This window comes from Xiphophorus hellerii, chromosome 10, assembly GCF_003331165.1.
Source record: "Xiphophorus hellerii strain 12219 chromosome 10, Xiphophorus_hellerii-4.1, whole genome shotgun sequence".
Lineage (NCBI taxonomy): Eukaryota > Metazoa > Chordata > Actinopteri > Cyprinodontiformes > Poeciliidae > Xiphophorus > Xiphophorus hellerii.
In genome coordinates this window covers 8,081,320-8,092,948 of record NC_045681.1, presented here as the reverse complement: position 1 = coordinate 8,092,948, position 11,629 = coordinate 8,081,320, and the positions used below count along the sequence as shown (strand labels likewise).

Sequence of the window (11,629 nt, the reverse complement as noted above, 5' to 3'; positions counted from 1 at the left end):
AAATACAAGTAGGTTGAATTCAATTGTTTTAGGATGAAGAATTACTTTTTTCACCTATTCAAATTAATTCATTATTACAAAAGAATCATTAACATCAATTTTTGTTGCAACCACAACCAAATAAAAAATAAAGTTTTACTTGGGGCCAACTTAGTCTGATACCCCTAAATAAACTCCAGTACAGCCAATTAACTTCAGAAGCCACCTAGTGATTGGAAAGTGCAAGTGAAGAGGTACAGCTGTTCCTGGAAAGGCTCCTGATGTTTGTTAGAGAACATTAGTGAACAAACAGCTTCATGAAGAAACTCACCCAACAGGGATGAAGCTTTGGTGACGCTATGAAATAATATTCTAAGCTCTCAACACTTTTCAGACCACTGTTCAAACCTTCATTTCAAAAGAAAATGGGACTCCTGCAATCTGACAGGACAGAGAAGCAGAAGCTTTATTCGAAGCTGACATGTGAAGAAAAGTAGCTGGAAAAAGCCAATTACAACACAGTCATAAATCCCATTTGCAGCTTGCTACAAGACATGCAGTGGATAGAATATAACTACATTTTTGTCTGTAGTTGTGCAAAGCAAACCTATTAATTTTTCCACTTCACAGTTTAGTACTTTGTGTTGGCCTACCACATAAAACTCCAACAAAACACAGGGACATTTGTAGCCAAGTCACACAATACAAATAATGTCCGTAAATGATATGTTGTCAGGGCACTGTAATATACAGATCTCACTAAATACATTCCAGTTGGATCCAGATTATAACACAAATCTGTCAAAACCAATTGAGCATTTTAATACTCAACTCCTCAAAAATAATTTGCCTGAGAAAGTCCCTCCTGGATCTTCCCCAGGGCCTCCTCCCGGTGGGATGTGCCTGGAACACCTCACCAGGGAGGCGTCCAGGAGGCATCCTGACCAGATGCCTGAGCACCTTCACCTCTCCAGGTGAAGGAGCAGCGGCTTTACTCTGAGTCCCTCCCGGATGACCAAGCTTCTCATCCTATCACTAAGGGAGAGCCCAGACACCTTACAGAGAAAACCCATTTCCCAAAGCTCATGACCATAGATGAGGGTAGGAATGTACCTGTAAATCGAGAGCTTCACTTTTTACTCAACTCTCTCTTCACCACGACGGACCGGTGAAGAAAATTATGTTAACAATTGTTTTTTTAAACAGAGTAGGAAAAGATGTGAACAAGCTGGTAAAAGTACAAATCCCCCACAGGGTTGTTTCAGTCACAGCAGCTTCTAGTGTAATGCTGAGAGAAGAGAGTTTTTACTTTAGCAGTGACATCTCTGTTAAAGCATTTGAGTCATATTGGTGGGTTGGATTGCAGATGCTCCCTGACTATTGGGAGAAGCATCCTCGACTTCAGAAGAGCGCTCCAGCATAAGGTTCAGCAGCCTCGGGGGAGAAATTTAGCCTTTATAAGACTTTCTTTTTCCCCCAGCATGCTCTTGCTTTTAATTACTTTGAAACCTGTTTGGAGGCCTCTTTAGGATTCAGTTCATGCTCCACTGCTTAATATGTCGAGATGGTGAGAGTTTAGTTTCTTTTTGGTAGGTTATAGTAAATAGCCAAAAAGTCAGTCTTTCAAAAAACTTCAGCATCAAACTAGAAGTGTTTTATGCAGTAGGGGAAAAATCGCAGAAAAGTATCAGTCCTCCAAGGCTTATACAATAAATACTACTGAAACATTTCTTCAAATGTGATTTTTAACTGAGTAAGCATGTACTGATCAACTCCTCAAACATCATCATATCTAATGCAAATGTTTAAACATAGAAATATCAAAAAAGGATCAGATACAATGTTAGGAAAGGTAATGTCTTTTATTGCAAAATTCAATAAACAATCAAAATTGTAACTTTTGATTTTATAATGCTACACAGTCGGTAATGTGTAGGACAATATTTGGGTAGCACAAACCAGGAACAGTGCTCCACAGTTTGGTCAAGAAAATCTAAAAGAAAAGTGTTAAAAACATATTTGTGCAAGTCAGATTAATTTAAATGATTTAACTTAGACTGTCATGTTAACTAGTCTTTCTAAATTGCCCTTAGGCATCAGTGTGTGTTACCTTTCCTTTGTGTTGAGTTATCACATAAAATCCCAGCAAAATACATTGAAGTTGGTCATTGTAATGTAACGCATGCTTCAAATGTCATGGGGTGTGAATACTTTTACAATGCACTGTAAACACAACTTTAAATGTATCAAAAATAAACAAACCAATCAGTCTGTAATAGAATGAGGAAAATCATACATTCTTAATTACCATTTCAAACGTTATCATCACTTAACGTTTGAGTGAAAATTATTAAAACCTGATATAAGGTCACTCGTGCATCTTGAGTGCCTCTTGGCATTTCTTTAAATCACAGGGAGTTATAAATGGCTAAAGTATGACTCAAAAAGATTACGTAAAGTCAGTTCTCAGTTTAGCCTGAAGCATTTAAATGATAAAAAATATGTAAATGTTTTGCACTGGTTCCTGCCAACTTTGCTCTGAAGACTAGCCATTGCCATTTTCAAAGAAAAGTGGCAACGACATTTTTAACCTCCAATCACATCGGGTTAGAAATGCTTTGTGAAAAATGTAAGAGCTTCGTTTTTGTAAACAACTAAAGGGGCTTAGAGCATATGAGAACTACACCCTCCCTGAAAGCAACAACACTGCCACGAATCTGCAATTTAAACAGCAATTTCCTCTATAAACAAAACAAACAAACAAACAAAAGCCCCCAAGGGAATACTCTTTCAGCACCAATAATAAATTGCACAGTAAATAATAGTTTTCTTGAGGTCCGGACTACTCTTGTTGGTAATAATCTGACTGAAACAAGGCATCTGTTACCAGCTATCTCATTTTTTATTCGCAAAATAGACTTGTTAAACATCAGTAGACTGTGAGATGAGATTTATGTCAAGGTCAGAACTTTAGGTGTAAATTATCAAACATCATCATATACATTTTTCACAATAGTTCACATCAAAGATTTTATTTTCACATTATGTAATGTGCAGCTCAATAAGTTAGAATATTTAAGTTAAAAAATGGAATTCTAGATCAATATGCATTGCATGCTGTATCTTGAGTGTTTCTGTTACTTTTGATGAATATGGCTTTCTCCTAATGAAAATCACAAATATTTTTCTATAGAAGGAGCATTACATAAGACCAAGCCTACTAATATTTTAGTGGAAGGAAAAAAAGGAAAAGTTTTGTTTTATCAAATCCAAAGTCAGGGCAGTTGTCTATCAGGAAATGTTAAATCACGTCAGTCTTCCCTCTTCTGATGAACTTTGTTGGATGCATATTTCATTTTTCAGCAGGACTTGGCAACCTTAAGGACCTTTATGTCAATACATAAGGAAACTTATGTATACATAAACTGTTCAGTACAAGGACATACTTTTCAGTAGGTTGACATTTGTGTTAAAATGTTTGCTTTTGTTATTGCTGTAATATTTGAAATTTCTGGGAGACTAAATTTTGGATTTTCATCAGTTGTAAGCCATAATCCTCAATATTAGTTTGTGTGTAATAAATATTAATTTTTCATTACAAGTTAGTGAAACATTAACCTGCTGATGATCTCCCAATTTAATGAGATGCACTTGCAGTCACAAGGCTACCCCCCCCCTGGAAAAAACAAGGGAGCTATCATCTACAGGTTGCTTCTGCTAACTGTCAGAGTTAAAAAACAAAAAACTTTGCATGGGAATTCAAAATCTTTCGTCACTGAGTTAGACCTTAAACAAGTTGAGTTGCAGTCCTGTAGCAAATTATGTGCATCTGACTTTAAAAAAGTACATTCAGTTAGAATTTAAACAGTAATAAATTCCAGTCATAATATTATTAAATCTCTGCAGATGTTTTTTTTTTCTGGCTAGCAATAAAGTGCACTTTAGCTTATGCATCTTAGCTTGTGCATAATAAGCTAAAGTGACTTCAGCTTTTGCACAACAAAACAAATTAATGATTGAAGCAGAAGAGCAGCCACAGTTTCATGCTACAAGCATGACACTGCAGCGTGTTTTTGATTAACATTTCTAAGTAGTTGCTGCTGTAGCAGAAAACCACAGAAAGTACTGCAGTTGTGGCTCATTCATGATAAAACGTCATTAACGCTCAGTGAACATGACGTTTTAGATTCCATCTAAAGCGCAAATAAATTCTCAGTTTTAATCGCAAACAGTCGTTTCAGTGTCTCGGTACGGATTCTGTTGCTGCATCTATTTACAATAAAATTCATTATACGTTCTGACTGCTTTAAACACTGGTTCTCTGGCTCCTGGCGCTGCAGAGGATGCAGAAAGGCTATGGAGCTCCAAGTCTTTGTATTTGCCACGTTCTCAAAGCTGCTCTAATTCTGTGGCAGCTGATGATCGCAAACAGCAGATTTGCAAATCGAAAGCACCTGAACGTTTTATTTGACTTGAGAAGAGCTGTTCGGAGGGAGCTCAGTTTGGATGGTTGAAATTTTCTCTCCAATAATTCCCAGGGAGCTCTCTCTGTGCGATGAGCATGAAGCTCCCCTCTCTGCCGAGCGCTGCTCTGAGCTGTTGTCTTCATCTGCGTTCACGAAGGCTTCTCTGCTTTGTGGTTTGATGAACTGCACGCTTAGTCTCGGAGCGACTGTGGCGGCACCCTGATGGTTCGGTTTACGGAGACAGTGGGAGAGGGTAGAAACACAGCTCTTCTTGAAGTTCTCATTCATGAAGGCATACACGATTGGATTGTTGAAGCTGTTGAAGAAGCCAATGGCCTGAACAATGGCGATGATCATGTTCAGGGTGACGCCGTCATACTTCTTTTCCAGATCATCTAGACAATTGCATATAAACAAGCAAGTTAACTTAAATGTAGTTGTTAAAGGGGTAGTTTTGTATTTTTTTATTTTATTTTATTTATTTATTTTTTAATCAATTTAAGGTTCTGTGGAATAGACATGAACAATCAGTATATTAGCATACCTAAAACCTCAGTTTAGATAAGCAAAGCAAAGCTCTGGTTTCAGAATTCACTTAACGTCTAATAACAGCAAAAAAAAAAGAAGAAAGAAGTAAGAGCCAAAATTACTCCAACACCAGAGGAACGACTGACACAAATGGTCACAGAATAACCCCAAACATCTAAAGCACTATAGGTCTCTTTTATCTCCTATAGTCGATAGTTTGCTAACTATATTTAACAGAAAAAAATCACACAAAGACATCACTGATGTTGACCAGACTTTCTGGTGCACAATGGCAGCTGTTTTGTTATTTGAATATTTCAGTTCCCCTCTGTGTTATTGTCACATTGCTTTTTGACCGGCTGCATCAGTCAATCAATCAATCAAGTGTATTTGTAAAAGTACATTTCAGCAACAAAGCAGTTCAAATTGCTTAATATCATGAAAACATAAAAAACATCATGCATGTCACCCCACAGAAATTTTGAGCCAAGACAATTCAACATGTTCAATATCCCCAATTTTTGATGCGAGCATGCTCACTGGAGTTTGCTCCAGTTTGCTTTGGTGAGCAAACTGGATTCTTGATAACACACAACACACAGCAGGAATATTTAATAAGAATGTCTTATTAGATAAGAGCCATGCCAATAATTGGCGGATCCTACAGATTGTCGGCAAAGGAAAATCTTCACAAAAATTGGTATAAAAAGCTTGCTGTGTGAACTGGGTATTATACAAATAGATAAAGGTTCAAAGCGCATTACTATCTCCACCTCTGAATGTCTTCAAAAAATTAATAAAAACATTTCTTTAAAGTGTCCTAGTCAAAACCTGGACTCTGAGATTATGTGGCATGACCTCAAAAGCTAGAAAATCCATGAATGAGCGTCCAGAAATTCTTCCACAGCGATGTTAAAGATGCCAGTTTCTGCAAACACTTGATGGAAGTCTTCAGAAGCTAACTTCTTTTTCACATAAAACCAGGTTGTTTTGGCTGCCTTCTCCCTTTATTAATAATCATCTGAATACTGCTTTTCGTATTTACTAAGGTTGACTTTGCCTAAAGATTTCTTCTGTGTCACAAAAGAGAAGAAATCTTTAGGAGTGCATATGCTTTTTCACTGCAAGAAGTACATTAAGCTGTACTTACTGTACTCAAACAGCATGTGGACTGTGTGGAAAGGAGCCCAGCAAATGGTGAATAGCAAGACGATTGTGACCATCATTTTCACAGCTCTTTTCTTTTTCCTGTAAAATGACACATTATCATTTGAGTAAACATTTATGTAAACAATAAAGCACATCTCAAATTTTACTGCTCTAGCTTTTTAACAGAAGTGCACCAGTTATTAGTCCAGCTCCTAACAGCTGATTCTTCTATTTTAAAGAATCATAGTCCTAGTGAAAAAAGAACACGTGGACATCCTGGTTATATTCAAGTCAAATTAATCAAATAAGATTATTACAGCCTATAATCTTTGTGTGTTTGAAGGCCAGTGGAGGTTTGTCCACATAGAAAGTGGATGGCAGCTATTGTTCATTGAAGAGAAGCAAAGAAGGTCAACATATAAGAAGTACTTTGTTAAAGAAAAACAACAGTCTCAGCGCCTACATTCTCCTATTACTTTGTCATTGTTGACATTCTCATTAAAAGCTTTTTAAAAGCGATGTCTGCAAGGTGAGGATCAGTGAAAGGCTGTCATTATCTATTGCCCATGAACACATCATCTTACCAAGGACTTACACTGATTGGTATACACTGTGTCCAATTGTCAATTTACCATTTCAACAAAAAAACTAAAGTGGGGGAGTTATAAGCAAGCGTGTGAAAGAAGCTTCCATTAATTGTCTACAAACAGCATCCATATGCCGATCATTATTGTTAATGAATTAAAACATTTATGTGGTCTACCTACCTCTTCTGTTCACTAACTTATCACATCAGCATGTTTTAAATGCCAAGTCTTTTTCTGACAAAAGAAATGTACTCACAGGTTGTAAATTTCACTAAACATCTTGTTAATTGAAGTAAACCCTACTGTGGTACCCACCTGGAGATCTTGCCAATCTCCCTGTGGTTCATGGTATTCAGGACCGATGCGTCGCCCACCCGCTTGCGAATCCACAGCTCAATAGCGATGCGTGTGTAGAGGAACAGCATGGCTGCCAGAGGGAGCAGGAATAGAGCCACCATGATGAAGGTGGTGTACGCCTGTCTGTAGGTCAGCGAACTCCAACTCTCCTGACAGCACACGTGGTAGTGATCGTACAGAAAGTCATACTTCACCTGGGGATGAGTAACGAGAAAAGCGCTGAGGCTAAATACATAAGAAGTGACAACTTGGATTAATAGTTTTTTGTCACATAAAGTAGAATAAATTTTTGCTAAGGTTTTCTGTATTTATTTCACATTCAGAGTGCTTTGTTAAAATTTTCATATGCCTTAACCCTCTCCACACATTGTCACATAACTACGACAAGCTTTCACACAACAAAGTTCATCATTGAGATGTGTAAGGAAAAATATGTATGCAGGAAAAATCTGAAAAGTTGTTTGAATTCTGTGGTCACCCCACCTCACTCAGTAGTTTATAAAAGCAACTGCTACTGTAATTACATTACATTACATTTTCGCACAATAGTTCAGGTAAAGTCAGACTGAACAAATCCTGTCTGCAAACAGCTGGTGCTGCCACATATTCTCATCTAGATTTAGATTTGGACTTTGAATGAGTCTTTCTAACACTGTATGTTCAGGGTCATTGTCCTGCTTCATTCAGAAGTTTTTGCATGTCCTGTATTGCATATCAGTGTTTGCATATGTAGTGAAATGGATTTTTGTACAAAAGGCTTCGTTGGAACAGTTGATGGGATCTTTGATTGTTTTTGAGGCAGCAGTCGGAGACGACGGCCCAGACAACCATTCACCAAAAATCACCACTGCACATCAACTAACGTAATCACTTTTACTGACTTCAGTGATGATGTGCTAGTCTAAGATAAATTGTTTGCTTGACACACGTCCATATAAAGGCTGCGATTATCTAGTGAAATGAGGGACGCTATAGAAGGCTATTTAGTAATGGGGCGCTATGATGGGCACTTACCTCTAGCTGCTGCACAAATAGCATCGGTGAACCCACTATTACAGAAGCAATCCATACAAGCCCTATAGGAGTCATGCAGAAAAAAAGCTGATGTTATCTGAGAAAACAGTTCTTGCTTTCATAAAAATGTTTCCATAAAATTGTAAAAACAACCTTTTCGTCTTCAGTGCCACTGCCCTTCTCACTTGATTCACATGCTCCCAGGCAAGTTACTCAACATTTCTTTGATTTGTTTCAATAGTGTAAAGCCATCATACTCAACTCACATAACCCAATGTTGGATGATTCCTGGGACTGACTTTAATTGTTGTATGAAAATTACATCAAATAAAACAGAATTGTTATTTTCACAGGAAACATTCCATCTCATTTTGATTTTATTCATTTTTCTTAAAGATAAAAGCCCTCACTCCAAACACTATAGGAGCTTGTGTGTGTCATATGTTGAAAATAGTTTGCAGAGGAGAAAACAGAGGAGCATAAAAGGTAGAAAATATAAATATGGGAACTTTCAAGTGAAACATAATACCAAGCATCTTGTACGCTCGTTTAGACGAGTACTGCCGCCTCATTTTCAGAGGGAAGACGATGCCCTGGTATCTTTCAATGGCGATGCAGGTCATTGTCAGGATGCCTGTCACTATGGCTGTGGTCTGCACAAAAGGAACTGTCTTGCAAACGAGAACCCCTGCAGGCAAAAGCAAAGGGGTAACACAGATAAGGTCCAGAAAAGCAGCAGAGGTTAATGAAAAACAGTGAGGATGGGAGGACTGTGACAGGAAACAAAGGCAACCTTGTCATCTTTCCCCACAGTTTGAGGTGGCAACCGTCTCCCACTAGACAGCAGTAAGTGGACTCATTTCACAGATAACGAAGTACAGACTTTACCCTGATGCACCCTGAACTTTTTGTGGGAACAGACACAGGTGCTTTCAGCTCTCTGTGGTCTTACTGTGATGTGCTGCTGGGTACCTCTTGTTGATCACATCGTGTAATGCACAATTATTTTCCAACTAGCAAAGGATGGATCACCTAAAACAAGAGATCATGTTTGATCCATCTAAGGAAGTAGTTCTAAATCCCAATATGTTTTAGTCAAACATATTGGTCAAACTTCTCCCTCCTAAAAAATCCAACAAAAGATGTTAAATCACACCACCATACTCACAGAAACAGATTATTTCAGTCTAAATAGTTTAATTTATCAAATGGAAATTTATGTAAAAGCAAATGTAAACCACATTTTCTATGTCCAATTTATATTCTGCCCCACCAAGTCAATGCTACATAGAATCACCTGGTCTTTATGTACATCAGCTTTGCATATTACAGCCTAATAGTTTTGCAGCTTTGTCCTTATAGCATAGCTCAGGTTTATTCAAATTGAATAGCAGGCATCTGTTGGATTTAGGTAGCTTGACAAGGCCATCAAAAGAAATTTCCAATGATGTTTTGGGTTTGCTTTGCTGGAAACTGAACCTTCACATCAGGTTTAAGTGTTTTGCCTCCATCGGGGTTTGCTTTTTTCCCATATTTGCTGTGTCCCTTAAATGGTCATAGAGCAAACTGGATTTCATTTCTGTTAAAGACAGCTTTCTTCTTGCCACTGGTCCATTAAGGCCAGATTTGTGGAGTGCCCAACTAATAGTTTTCCTGTCGACAGATTCTTCCACCCCAAACGTGGATCTGTACAGCTCCTTCGGAGTTGTCTTTTTTTCTCCTGCTGCTTATCTGATCATTGCTCTCTTTGTGCAGGTTGTCAATTTAAGTGGATGACCTTGTCTCTGTAGGTGTCTTGGGTTCTTTCTATTTTAAGACGATGACTTCAACAGTCCTCTGTGAGATCTTCAAAGCTTTTCATATTGTTTTATATCCTAACCGCATTTTAAATTTCCCCAGATCTTTATCTTTGACCTGTCTTTAATATTGCTCGATCGATAGGATGTTTGTTCACTAATACTGTCTGACTAACCTCCATTCGCTTCACAATTTATAAACTCCTTTGTGGTGGTGTCCCATATCAATTTCCAATCAAATAAACTTGATGTTTGAGGACATAATATGACATAATGTGGAAAAAGTTTAATATTTTTGTAGGGCACTGCTGTATGTGCAGAAGCATGAAATTATATTTGCAATCTTTAAATACAATAAGAGAATAATACAAAAAACACTAATAATGAATAAAAAATGTGGAGCAATGGAGAGTTTAACCTTCTCTTGATGTCTTCAAATATAACAAAACCACCAATAAAATCAAAAACTGCATGAGGACGTATTGTGATATGCAGGCAATATTTGACATCAGTAGAGCTGCTTGCTCACAATGTCATTATTCCGTATTTAAAAAGAAGCAGGCATCCACTTCATAAATGTCTGTTAATCTTGTTATTTTCCCTTTGTCACATTTCGTCACTTTCTGTCCTCGCCTCATTAGTTGTAGTTTTTTGCGGGTCATGGATTTGACCAGCTGGTCAGTTGGAGCCAGAGGCACTTCATCGCTCATATTCTCACAGACGTCTGACTCAAACTGATATGCCCTTTTTTTCTTTCATCATTTTCTGAGGCTCTAGGGCTTATTTGTCATTTCAGTGTATTGGCTACAGCTGTGGCTTAGGTTTCTCCTTCAGGTTTTATACCTTGAAGGCATTCTTGTTGCTTTTACATGCTGGCCAACAATTTACTTTGAAGTGTGTTCTGAATCATAACTTGACTTAGAGCCTTCCTGAAAAGGGTCGCTAAGTGATACACTCAATATAAATTAACTACCGTATACTGATTTTTTCAAGCCTTTAGTTCTGTTAATTATGTTTTTTTCCGCTTATAGCTAACTAAAACACAGCATTTAAGAGTAGAACATTACACCAGACCAATAATTTTTATTTTACTACATAATGTTTTAATTCTGTTTTAATACTGAAACGTTTAACACCTGCCAAAAGCAGACTGGGCTCTTCATTCCCAAATAAAATACTAAACATATTTTAATCTGAAAACTTTGGATCGTTAAGTAAAAGTGCAATCTTTCTTGTCCTTAGCCCAGGTTAAGGACCTGGACTAAGGACATTATTTACTAAGCTAACAAGTAGCTTAGTAGCTTAGACTAAGCTGCAGCCTTATGAATATCCTCCAAATTCTTGAATGAGCTTTGAGTCACAGCCGACACCAGGCTGTGGTTCTCTGTGTTGCATATATAGCTTTTCTAAAACAGATTTTCCTTCCGTTCAACTTTCTGTGATTTTCCTTGGACGTAGCACTGTGGTATCCTCCAGCTGCTAAAGGAATAATCTTTTATTGCTTGGTGATCTTCTGGACAATCCTCAAATGAGCCATCGCCTTTTGTAGGCCATAACATTCTGTGTTAAATCTTTTAGATTTCCTATCAGTTTTTCGTCAAATAAAATTTTTCTGAGAAGCTGCCTAAAATAAATCACTATGTGTGGAATGTATGGAATGTGTGGAATGAACATATATTAAATATGCAGTTTATGTAGTTTATAAATTAGAACATACATCCCAATGAGCCTCATTTGTAACATTAAAAATGTG

The 11,629-nt window shown here is 37.5% G+C and overlaps 1 protein-coding gene across 1 annotated transcript in view; it reads right to left on the bottom strand.

Annotated features, from left to right (window-relative positions):
• Positions 1 to 1,817: 1,817 nt before the first annotated feature.
• The window catches only part of qrfprb (pyroglutamylated RFamide peptide receptor b), a 10,554-nt gene continuing 742 nt past the window's right edge, over positions 1,818 to 11,629 (bottom strand). The window contains exons 2-6 of the mRNA XM_032574310.1: positions 8,610 to 8,768; positions 8,081 to 8,142; positions 7,025 to 7,260; positions 6,124 to 6,221; positions 1,818 to 4,840 (exon numbers count right to left, since the gene is read on the bottom strand). Of these exons, the coding sequence (XP_032430201.1) occupies positions 4,443 to 4,840; positions 6,124 to 6,221; positions 7,025 to 7,260; positions 8,081 to 8,142; positions 8,610 to 8,768 (953 nt within the window). The 3' untranslated portion in view covers positions 1,818 to 4,442. The remainder of the gene's footprint in view (positions 4,841 to 6,123; positions 6,222 to 7,024; positions 7,261 to 8,080; positions 8,143 to 8,609; positions 8,769 to 11,629) is intronic.